Source organism: Phoenix dactylifera, chromosome 8 (assembly GCF_051530095.1).
Source record: "Phoenix dactylifera cultivar Ajwa chromosome 8, Ajwa_hap1_PhDact_Kaust_v1.1, whole genome shotgun sequence".
Classification (NCBI taxonomy): domain Eukaryota; kingdom Viridiplantae; phylum Streptophyta; class Magnoliopsida; order Arecales; family Arecaceae; genus Phoenix; species Phoenix dactylifera.
The window spans coordinates 31,899,423-31,912,175 of record NC_143197.1 but is presented as its reverse complement, the minus strand read 5'-3'; the positions used below and the strand labels follow the sequence as shown (position 1 = coordinate 31,912,175).

General features: G+C 41.2%; 1 protein-coding gene across 1 annotated transcript; it reads left to right on the top strand.

Moving 5' to 3' along the window:
- The first annotated feature begins 7,075 nt into the window (after positions 1-7,075).
- On the top strand, positions 7,076-11,149 carry LOC103716499 (putative protein phosphatase 2C 4). Its single transcript, XM_008804525.6, has 4 exons — positions 7,076-8,868; positions 8,971-9,084; positions 10,404-10,668; positions 10,769-11,149. The coding sequence occupies exons 1-4, from the start codon at positions 7,303-7,305 to the stop codon at positions 10,882-10,884; spliced, it is 2,061 nt and encodes a 686-aa protein (XP_008802747.2). The 5' UTR covers positions 7,076-7,302; the 3' UTR covers positions 10,885-11,149.
- Positions 11,150-12,753: the final 1,604 nt, after the last annotated feature.

Here is a 12,753-nt window from a genome sequence, read left to right as displayed (position 1 = left end):
AATGGAGTAGTGGAGGACACAATGTAATGGATCAAGCCCCCTCCATGTATGCTTGCTCAATGGCCAGCACATCCTTCGCTAGATTCCCACTTAAGGTGGCCAATGAGAGTTGGCTTGGGTCATGGTGTCCCGAGCCAGACTATCACTCATTCTAGACTGACTTGCGCCAAATCTGGCTCTATCCAAATTTTTTGGCCATATTCAAGAAATATAGATCGAACTCGCATAAAGTTCAGGGTGGGTAGAATTATGATTTTAGGCGAAATCAGGCTCGAGGTCCCTGGGATAACCAAATCAACGATGATATTTGAGTGAAGATAACATAGATGAATGAAGCATCCTAAATGATCCAGATCCAGAATCCAAATTGAAGGTTAAAGAATGGCGCTTCCCAATTTTCATTTCCACCCTTCTTCCTCTAGCCAACTTTCATCAGAGGCTTTAGAATGGCAGAAGGAACATGGACTTGGAGCAGGGTTTCTTTCTCGAGTAGAATGCATGGCAAGTTTCTCAATTAAGCCAACAAACGGTCTTCTTTATTAATGTGGAAGGTATCTTGATCATTCTTTTTCTCTTTAAACACCAACGACTTAAGGTGGTTGCACCTAAAGCACAAGTTCAAATCCTACGTCAAGGTTTGAAAAGTTTATTAGCTTTGAGGGCAGGCTGCACCCTGCTGTGTGATAACAAAATTGCCTACGACCTCGTCCTCGAAAAGGAGAAGGTTTCTCATGGACTCTAATTACCACGCAACATCATGTGGAGCAGTGCGAGCCATGGGGTTCCATCATTCCCTTGAAACCCACAAAAGGCTGCAGCTTGATTAGGTTGGCCGGAGACGCTTCCAAGTCCAAACTACCAAAACTCCTGCCCTATCGATGCTGGACACGTGGGGCTCGTCCACCACGGGGACAATCTCCGATGTCAACGGCTCATGATGTCAAACAGGGACAGGACGAGACCAGGAAGCCGTGGGGAGAGAAAGAAAGTTCCCAGGGTGGTTCTCCTTCGCATGGTTCGATGTCACGGCGGCTATCAGTATGTATATGGTTTTGCTTTGGAAGACTGGGACTGGAGGAAATTGATGGCCTTTGAGAGGGATGAGGGTCATTTTTTCGCATGGCGACTCAGGAAGCTTCTTGGGGCTGTGTCCAAGATTGGTGTCACTGATCTCGCTTTATATCTGCAGCAGCATGTGGTGCACCTAATGCCATTATCTCTGTGTCTGTGTGCTAGTTTTATTTATTTATCCTGGAGCACCTATGGGGAGGGGATTAGCTGTGGGTGGGGTGGGGAAAGGAGACATGACAAGGGATTGTGGTGGATGGTGGGTACCTAGGCTCCTTCCACTTGACCTGAAAAAAATGATGGTGGATTTGAAAATTCTCAATATGTGTTTTGTTTTTAGGGATGGTGATTGTGGAAGTCAAGCTTTTACAAACACAACTATCTTAATGCTTGTAAGTAATGTGGGGCATAGCCTCCCATTTTTTGTGCGCTGGATGTCATCATGCCACCACCCATCATTGCAAATGAAACTTCCTCCTCTATCTATCTATCTATCTATCTCTCTGCCATGGCAAAGTGGGTGACTCAAAATATATTTTGACAATGAACTCAACTGGAGATGATATTTGGGCTACGGAAGTAGAACTTTTTTTCTTGTTTTTTTCTCTAAAACACTATGGATGTAGAACTTATAGCTTAATTAGCTCGTTTAATAAAAATATAGTTTAATTATCTCGAGTGTAATGTGGCGTTGTACTCTAATTGAGTCGACGCTGGTATTCAATAGTGAATTGTACTATGTAAGAGTACGAAGGTAATTGCATGAAATACAAAGTTATGGTTAGTGAATTGATCACGTATGATCGGCCAAGAATCACGTATGGTAATCTGTATTACTATATATGACCCAAGAATTGTGTATAAGATTATTTGAAAATATGTAAAGAGGTAGCACAAGAATCATGTGAAGAGAAATGCACGGAAATTATGCACCAGAATCTTCGCTTTTATTCATAACTTTATCAAAATGCAATGTTTGATGCCTTGCCTTAGTGCAGCTTCCCCTACTTTCCAACCATGTAATTTTTCGTTTTTTCAATCAACTCTTTTAACCGTGGACTTTAGCATCGTGCCAGATTTGACAAAATTTTAATTAAGTTTGGAGCTCCACAGAAGTTCATAGCTGGTGTCTACTTCTTCTAATTTTCTTGATTTGGTGTTTGGTTATATATGTGAAAAAAGGTTTACTCATTATTGCATACAAAGGTTTGGATAAAATTTTTGTCGTAAGTGAGACATGAATTTGTGAAAAAAATTTGATGTAATATCAACAAGCATTTCATACAAAGAGGATAGGAAAACTGGATGAATCTTGAGAAAAATAATTTTTAATTATTTAAATTTAAAATTAACGATGAAGGAACAGTACGAAGAGAAGCAAGAAATAAACAACATCCTCTATACATGTTAAGATTTGTGATAATATTCTGTGCAAATTATATTGATTTGACTTTGAAATATGGATAAATCTTCTTGGAGCATAACATATGAAGACACCCAATGGATCGATGCAACTCTATTACTAAGAGCTTGATTTTATTTTTTTACTTTTCAAGCTATTTATCAAAAATTTATGTTCTTTTTCACCAGCCAAATTCATCTCTCTTAACCATCACACATGATCGTTTCTATTATTGAATTAAGAGAACCAAAAACCATTTTATCACCCAAAAAACTCTCCATTTTGTACATTCAAAGAACATGCTACATATTACCATCCACCCACTTCTTAAAAAAAAAGAAGAAAAAAAACATTCACCATCATTGACTTTAGATTAAATCCTCACATCCATGGAATCCAGAAGGTCAACGAATCTCATATCAAGATACCATCTTCGGCTCCAGCAAAGTTTACATTGTCAAATTCAGACTATAAAGTATAAAAATTAGATGCAGTGCGGTTACGTTTCTTAGTATGGATTGAGAACGATATGTTTGAAGAAGAAAAAACAGCTCATTGACTTTCCCCATCTTGAAAGGTTCCTGGAGAATTTGGTAATTGACAAAGGAGATACATAAAGAATTTGCACCAACTAAGAAATGCCATCTCTCTCTTGAAACTGCTTTCTTTCCAAACATGTGCGATGACTATCTAAAAAATTCAACGGGGAGGAGGCTCCTCATCAACAGTGAAAAATAATGGATACAGTCAGACCACCTTCTCTTCTTGCTGATGCATATGGGATCACAGAGAAGTGAAGACAACCTACCCCACCTTAAATTGATCTGGACATATACTAGACTTTGGAAGCAAATATTTTTATATTGTCTTTAGGTAATAAACAAATAGGTAACGCAACTTGTTGGACTGAAAGCAATGTCAGCTCTTGGCAACCATTCCACTGCAACTGGTTCCTTAATTTTTACTATTAAATTTGTGGCTAGTTGTGAAAATAATGGATGCCTTCTTTGACCTCCTTTGCTCTTAGGTCATTGCCTATAGGTGGCGAGTTCTAGAATTGCAAATGTTCTATAACTTATATTTTTGTTTAGTTCTACCCAGTTAATTGCATGTTTTTGTAAGTGAAGTCCAATGAATGAATGATCTCCAGTTAGTTTCTTTTTTTTAAAAAAAAAAAAAATGGTGGTATAGCCCACCACTTATTTCATTGGATATGAAATGGGTGAAAAAGGGATCATGAAGAAAGATAGAAAAATAAAACAAAATAAAATAAAAGAGGAGGTTAGAAAATCCAAATAAAAAGCCCACACAGCGTCATAAGAATGGTAATATCCGTTGGGCAACTAAAATGACCTGAATTGACATGAGCGATTTGAATTGATGGTATTGGATAGAAACATGAATCAGAGGACATCTTAACTCATCTGGATAAGATACGGGCAAACACAAGTCACAAGCATGTTGGTTCTTATACCATGAGATGGTTGGTCGCATTCATGGAAGCTCATAAAGATGGCACATGAGTCTCATGGATAGAATCTCGGCTTGTGTTTGAAATCTGAATAAAAGTCCACCTATGGCTTTAAGTAAGGGAACAATTTTATTCCTAGAATACAACCCTTTTTCATTCGCGCCTCCTCCTTTCGCATATCAAAAAGAATAAGTTCCGAGTAAAAAAGCTTTTGGAAAAAATAATCTAAAAGTTTCAGGCAAAGAAAAAGAATTAAATCATCAGAATAGCAATTCTGATAAGGATAATTATCTCCACTCTTATCTCTTTTTAATTCCCGAACCAAGCATGGACTAAGTCAATTGTTGCCCTTCCTGTTTTCAAATTATCATAATTTAAGTTTAGCTGTGATACTTTTCAAACATCCACGTGAAAAAACAAAAAGTCTACGCGTTTGAAAAAAAAAGAGGAAACCATGCATTCAGTTTCCACGTCCACCTTTGAGAAAGTCTCTAAATCCTTGACCTTAAAAAATTTGGGACGCCACATGATGCCTTCTTTTGAGGTGATTCAAAAGGTTCGGAAGCAGATTACACGAGTCGAACTTAGAAAGAATTTTTTTTTCCTTTTAAAAGGCTAAAAAACAACCATTTGAAAAGCTCTGATCACGTGGACTTTGATTCTGAATGAACAGCAGTTGGTCAAAAGCTTCCAAAGGAGTGGTTATTAGCCTGAGCTGGCCTGTCCCATGAACCCAGTAGGATCCATCCTGGGTGACATCACTCTCACCGGCAATCCGAACCCAACCCCCTACAGACAAATCTCAACCTTTATTTATTTATTTCTTTATTCTTATTCAAACAAAGTCCACAAATATTTAGAAATACCAAAGATAAAATATTAAAAATTTGCTGACATGCAAAATTTTGATGAAATTTTTGATTGTGCAGATGAGAGAATATTAAGGAAGCGTTTGGTATGGAATGATCATTCCAAGATTAAAGATAAAATGGATGGAGATGATGAAATTACTATATTTAGTGATATATTGAGACAGTGATCTCAAATTATATTTACTTCTCAAATTACTACCCAATTCTAATAATAGAATACATGCCCTTGAGGTTGGATATTCAAAACTACTCTAAGGTAACAATCTTGGATTGAAATTTGAGAACAAAAATATCTTCCTCCAGCAGAAAAAATCACTACACCAATATATCATTAATATATTATCAATATTATATTATATTCTATATATTGTATTATGACATATTGTAATATTTTATTAATCATATTGTTGTATTTTATATTTATATAATAAAATTATTTAACATATTACTTTTATTTGCCTTATTTTTTAATCAAAATAAATATTAGTATTAAAAAAATTTGTATTATAAGCATATATAAAAATATTAATTCTATAATAATAACTAATATATCTTTATAGGATTAATAATTTATCGATCTAGTAAATATATTTTATAAAATATATTGATAATTAATATATTAATATTTTATTATAATATATTTGAATATATGGCCAGTGATTTATTTAAAATTTTTAAGAAATATCAAATAGATTATTTGTAGATATTCAAAAAATCTTAACCACAAAAAATGTAGCATACCAAAATATGATGGCCATAGATTATCGAAATCAGATTATTTTAGAATAAAAATTACAATGATCTAAAATTATTTGGATGGTTGTATTTGGGCCACCAAACGCCTCTTAAGTTTGGAACGACGTGCGCCAACTGGATCCACGCATGAAATACGCCGCCGAAGCCCCACCCCCACGTGTATCATATATCATTAGTCGTGTGATATCAACAGTCGCATCCACGAAAAATCCAGCGAAGAATATCTTGGCCAAAAGTCAGAGAAGGTGGCTGAAAGGAGTTAACAGGAAGCAGCACAAATTACGTTCAACATCGAGCGTGTCAGCAACCGATTCGTTCCTTTTTCCTTCTTTCTTTTTTTTCTTTTTTTTTCTTTTCTTTTTTTTATTTTATTACAAGAGGCTACACATTCATATAAGTCTAACCTGAGTATACCCATCTAGATCACGAAAAAATAAAGACAACAAAGAAAAAGGAACATCTGCTTCAGACGTCCACAAAAAATCCCTGGAGTGCCGGATGACATAGGAGGCGACCCAATCTGCAGTCGTGTTCGCCTCCCTAAACATATGAACTGCTTGAAAGCCGCCAATCGACTGAGCCATCCTCCGTGTCTCCCGAATAAGGGGTGACCATCACCATACCTGTCCACCCCCGGATCCAGTCGATCACCACCGCTAAGTCCCCCTCAAGATGCACCCGCTCCACACCAAGCACCTGTTTGGCATAGGATAACTCCTTCTAGGCAGCCCGCAGCTCTGCCCCAACAACAGTAAGCCCAGGTGTCCGGCGCACACCTGCAGCAAACATCCTACCATAGTAGTCTCTAATCACAAAGCTAACCCCTCCAGTCACGCCATCCGCTGAGATTCTGCCGTCGAAATTTACTTTGAGATAGCCAAGGGGTGAGGGTACCCAAGAAACAAGGACAAAACAGGGCGTTGAAACAGCGTGAGTACCCTAGGTGTCCCTAGCCATCCCAGAAAAAATCACAACGGTAGCCACAATAACCTCCCTCGCGTGACGCACCGCTCTTTTCACCACCATCCATGGAGGCGACCACCTCTCCTCGAATATACCAGCATTCATGTCCAGCCATATATGATAGGACATGTACGCCCTAAGAATCCCATCCTCAACAGATCTAGAACTTCTCATGGAGTCTCTCAATAACTGCATCAGGTCCTGTGCTAAATCCATCGAGTCTAGTAGTGAGGCCGATGATCTCCGCCATGTCTCATAGGCCCTGAGACCTGCATACCCGCACGCTCGATTCGTTTCTTTACTGGCGTATGTTCTATATAGACTGATCCGTCATGCCCCTCCAACGCATTAGAACACAGAAGCCCGTCCACGGCGCTGCCAAAGACCGCCACGTGTCTGTCCGCATACAGTACCTACGCCGTGGCACGCGCTCCCGTGCCCCGCGTTTGGCTTCCCTTCTCTCTCTTTCCCTCTAAAAGACCAATAAAAACTCACGCACTCTCTCTAAGTAATCTTTAACCCAAACCCAAGACATTGGTTCCTCCACTGCCTCGCAGTCAACGCACAAAGGCTCTCTTTTTTTTTGTTCCCCGCATTTCAGCCCTTACCCGAAAGTCAACGCGTCTCCCTCCGATCGTCTCTTTCTCTATCCGCGGTTCTCTTCCCCCAAATTTCTCCCGTGTTCTTCCCAATATAGCCCCCCCCCTCCTCCCTCCCTCCCTCCCTCCATTCCCTACTCGATCGCCCCAAAACTCATCTCTCTTTCCACCATGGGCAACGGCTGCGCGAAGCTGACCCACTGCTTCTCCGGCGATGCCCGCCGCCGCCACGGCGCCGTCGCCGTAACGTCGGAGCCCTACGACGAGGGCCTCGGCCACTCTTTCTGCTACGTCCGACCCGACGCCTCCGCTGCCGCCGCCTCCAAGGTCCACCACTCCGAGGAAACCACCACCTTCCACACCATCTCTGGCGCCTCCGTCAGCGCCAATACCGCCACTTCTCTCTCCACTACTCTCGCTGACCTCGACTGCCCGCAGGCCTCCGCCGCCGCCTCCTTCGAGAGCTCTACCTTCTTCTCTTCTGTCCCCCTCCAGCCTGTCCCCCGCTTCTCTTCCGGACCCCTCTCGAGCCCCCTCGGCCCCGCCGACAGGGGATTCCTCTCCGGCCCCATAGAAAGAGGGTTCATGTCCGGCCCCCTCGACCACCGCGCCGCCCTCTTCTCCGCCCCCCTCGATCTTGCCCCCCCCGGCCACCTCCCCAGGAGCCTCTCCCACGGCCTCAACCTCCGCCCCCGCTCCCACCGCGCCGCCGCCTCCCTCCTCCACGGCCTTACCAAGGCCATCGCGCGCACCATCTCCTCTGCCGCCCACATCGCCCCCGCCAAGGGGCCCAAAGACTCTGACTTCTTCCCTGACGGCGGCGGCGGCGGCTCCACCCATCCTAGCTCCGGCAGCGGCCGGAACAGCCTGGATGGTGGCGAGGATTCCGATTTGTTCAGCGCCCAGAGCGGCAGTCTGCAGTGGGCGCAGGGGAAAGCAGGGGAGGACAGAGTGCATGTTGTCGTCTCGGAGGAGCATGAGTGGGTCTTCGTCGGGATCTACGATGGCTTCAACGGCCCCGACGCCACTGACTACCTCCTCTCCAATCTCTACTACGCTGTTCAAAGAGAGCTCAAGGGCCTTCTTTGGGAAGACAGGTACAAAGGGGGCCATGAACCCTCCGATGATCCAGTCACCGCAACCACCACTGCCGCCGACGAATTTAGTCCATCAATTGTAGTGAATTGGACTGCAGCTGATGAATGCTGGAAAGAAGGGAAACCGAGGAGAAGGAAAGTTCGAGGGGTGGCGGAGAAGTGTTTGGAGAACCAGAGGAGGTGGAAGTGCGAGTGGAACAAGGAAAGATTAGAGCTTGATAGGAGATTAAAGGAGCAATCGAACCGATCAAGCAAAGGGAATGGCTTAGTGAACCACCTGGAAGTGCTAAAGGCTTTGTCTCAGGCTCTGGGGAAAACAGAGGAGTCCTTTCTGGACATCGCTGATAAAATGGTCTCTGAGAATCCTGAGCTGGCGCTCATGGGATCGTGTGTTTTGGTGATGTTGATGAAGGGGGAGGATTTGTATCTGATGAACGTCGGCGACAGTAGAGCGATTTTGGCGCGGAAGGCAGAGCCAGATTTATGGAGTTCGACCGGGCGGGAAAGGCAGGATTTGGAACGGATCAGTGAGGAGACATTGAATGATCTTGAAGCCTATGACAGTGGGGATCCCATGGATAGATTGCCAAATTTGGCAGCCCTGCAGCTCACCTTGGATCACAGCACTTGTGTCGAAGGGGTAGCTGTCTGATCTTGGTCTTAATAGATTTTGTTTTTTCCTTCATGGTTTGATTTGTTGATCATCTGAATGATTTGGGTTATGCTATTTGCTGTGATTCAGGAAGTTCGTAGAATTAGGAATGAACATCCTGATGACTCTTCGGCCATTGCGAATGATCGTGTGAAGGGTTCGTTGAAGGTCACAAGAGCATTTGGGGCTGGCTTTTTGAAACAGGTATGGATAATATCATCTGAATCCTCATAATATCATTTGAATTCTAGATCTTCTGATTCTTTTTTTTATGGCAGCGTGGTAGATACATTTATTAGACATATAAATAATTGGGGGTCATTCATTTATTTCGTGGTGCATATGGGTGATCAATATTAGTTGGGCATGGTATTCTAGTATGTATGTGGATCAATCGGTATCTTTAATTACTGAAGATGTCATGTCCTTCATAAGTAGTATGATCTCTGGATAAAGCCTTTTGATCAATATAAGTTGGCACTAATGGAATGTATGCTTATGAAAAGGCAGAATGCTGTAATGATGCTTTTGACTCAGAAAAAGGGCTTTTTCTCATAAAAGGCTATGAAAGTATATAGTTCATGCTCAAAGCCATACTGTCGAAAGATAATTGCTTCTTGTGCAATGCTTATGTTGAGGAAGATCAATGGCATGTGTTTGTACATGGTTTAGAAAAATATCCATTATTTTTTTTAGGAGGGGAAACAGATGTGGGTTCCTTCTCAATGGTTGCCAGTCAAATTGTTATCTAATAAATTCTTCAGGATCGATTTTTGAGAACTTGCTTTTGGGAAGTCAATATGCGACGATGGCCATTAGGGCGCCTAGCCAGCTTCTTATTTGTATTATATATGGCCTCTATCTCACAGGTTCCAAGAACTCAAGAAGAGAATCTGGTCTTTGGGTCTTTCTTGAAAGTAGGGATAGGAAAGGTATGTTATTCAAATTGATGGTGTGATCAGGAAATCAGGTGGGTGGCATGCCTTGTAAGAAAACCATATTCCAGCTGATGTCTTGGAGTGCAAGATTGAGCCATATGTGCACAGTTGTCTTTCCAATTACCAAAAAGCATGCAAAAGTTTTCTTGTAAGTTTACCTCTGTCATACCGAGTTACTTGTTCCTGAAGATCAGTAGTGCCATGGGACCATTTTTCGGAAGTTTTAGAACCGAGCCTCAAAGATGGGGGCTGTAGGCTTGCAAAAAATTGCAGTGATTTATTAAAGTAGTTATAAATGAATTGCAAATTTGATAGTGCAGTAATATGGGTTACTACTGCAAAATGTTGAGCATTTCAGTTATTGAGTCCATCAGAGTAATTTGCAGGCAACTCAGTGACCTTTTCTGTCATAAATGCAGAGAATATGTTATAAGATCATAAATATTTGTTTCATTATTGATTTTTTATTCAGAAGTTAGGGTTTTGACATCTTGAATTTGATAATATATGTGAAGTTGGATTTTTGACTCAGGAGCTTTAACTGTTGAGTTATTTGTTTTCTGATATCCTGTATTTTTTCTGCAGCCCAAATGGAACAATGCACTTCTAGAGATGTTCAGAATTGATTATGTTGGAACCTCTCCATACATCTCATGCAATCCTTCTCTTTACCACTATAAACTCAGTCCAAAGGATAGATTTTTGATATTATCATCTGATGGGCTTTACCAATATTTCACCAATGAAGAAGCAGTTGCGCATGTTGAAATGTTCATTGAAACCACTCCCGAAGGGGATCCGGCTCAACACCTTGTCGAAGAAGTACTTTTTCGTGCAGCAAAGAAAGCTGGTACAGTCTCAACGTCCAAAAATGTCGATGTTAGTGAAATTTCTATGTCAATACTTAGATCAATCTATTAACAATTAAGTTTACGTACTTATGATTGCAGGCATCGACTTCCATGAGTTGCTTGAAATTCCCCAAGGTGACCGTCGACGGTATCATGATGACGTTTCTATCATTGTCATCTCTTTGGAAGGAAGAATATGGAGATCCTGCATGTAAATATAGATATAGATTAGAAATGAAGGGATGGTGATCCCCAGAAAAGTCGGAGGCTTTTCTTTTTTTGCACAGTTCCCTTTGTACCATACAAGATCAGTCTTGTGGAAGGCTCCATGCGCATGTATCAAGCGGTGGCGGGGAACAAAGGTACAAAGCTGCTTCAAGTCAATTCAAACCGTTAAAAGGAAAATGTAATATACTATCAGTGATTCCCTCTGAAACGTTCATTATTCAATTCAAAATTGTGACCCATTGGTTCCCTCCATTATTTTAACCACGTTATCCTCATCTTTCATCTTTCTGCTTAGCGTTCTCCATTTTTCTGTTTCGTTCCTATCAGAATCGTAGCATCAATTATGAAGCATTTTGACCTTCAGTTTAGCTTCGCAACCATCTGATTTTCCACTGCCAAGCAGCTATGTTTACATATCGAGCGCTTGCACTTAGCCTTGACTCTTGAGTTCTACAAAGAAAAGGCTGAATTACTAATACTCTAATGAAAAAATGGTTGGATGAGTATTTGAGGTCTAAATATATAGTCGATTGCTAAAAGATTCTTAAGTGATCAAGTAATTGATGAGATGTAAATTCTAGAGATACGCAAGCTTTAAAGTAAATGATTGGTATTGATGATAGTTTGTTGTGGTTATGAATTGGTGTTACTGAAATTCATTAGCTTTCAATGTACAAGGATCAACTGCTTGTTGTAAGAAGGAGCGTCCTTCTATTTCTTTCTCCCCTAATTAATTGGGTCTTCCTCAATTCCATTTCCTTGGTTGAGGATGTACTAAATGTGGGAACATCTTCTCTACTCTTTTAATACCCGACTGCTTTCCCATAAATGCTTATCAGCATGTTTCCAAACTTGTTGCTCTAAGCTGTAACTTCTTTCTTTCCCTTTTTCTTCTTTTTTTCCCCTGAAAGATCATTATTTTGAAGAAATCAACTAGCAATGTGTACCATCGAATTCCAGGCAATATTAAAAGGGCCATCTATCACTTACAGTACAGTGAAGTACTACTGTTTCCATTTCAATTTTATGAGTTGTCTGCTTGATCTTTCAGGTCTTGCTGATATGTGACAAAATATCCTCTAATACCATCTCTCTGGGATCCCTGGTTTTGTGACATACAAGTCATCACTGATTCATTATCAATATTTCTACTTCAGCATACTGTCGCTTTGGTACAGCATATGACACAATATATATATATATATATATATATATATATATATATATATATATATATATATATATATATATATGCGCAATCCAGACACCAGTTCAGATGCCTTATCCTTATCTGCAATATTGTCAGGCTTCTCTTTTTATTCTTTTATTCTTTTTTTTTTTTGCGCTTAAGCGGGCTGTTCATATCACTCGGGTACAAACACACCCAATAAAATTGAAAAATAAAATATTCCGGAGTGCTCTAGGCAACTCACCCTCAGTCGTCCATAGCATACCTCTCATGTGGTTGGCCACATAAGCCGCAACCCAGTCTGCGGCCTCGTTTGCCTCTCTATATACATATTTGGCCTGGAAGACCATTCCATCACTGCCCATCTTCCAAATATCTCGGGTCACGGGGTGGTCCGTCCCCATCCCAGTCGGGCCCCCCTGGATCCATCGAATTACTATGGCCAAGTCTTCCTCCATCAGAATGGAGCTGGCCTGCAAAACACATCGCGCATATTCGGAGGCCGGCCCATGCAGCCCTCAACTCCATATCAGGGACCGAGGTATCGGATAACTGACAGCCCCCAGCCGCGAGAGGCTTCTCTTTGACTCATGATCCACAAAGCTGCAGGTGACATGCAACTTGATGCACCTAGTTTGTTTTTATTTACCTAGTGATAGCACTCATA

Coding starts and splice junctions, on each gene's coding strand:
- LOC103716499 (XM_008804525.6), top strand. CDS start 7,303: ATGGGCAACGGCTGCGCGAAGCTGACCCACTGCTTCTCCGGCGATGCC. Junction 9,085..10,403: donor GGGCTGGCTTTTTGAAACAG/GTATGGATAATA, acceptor TTTTTTCTGCAG/CCCAAATGGAACAATGCACT. Junction 10,669..10,768: donor TCGTGCAGCAAAGAAAGCTG/GTACAGTCTCAA, acceptor TTATGATTGCAG/GCATCGACTTCCATGAGTTG.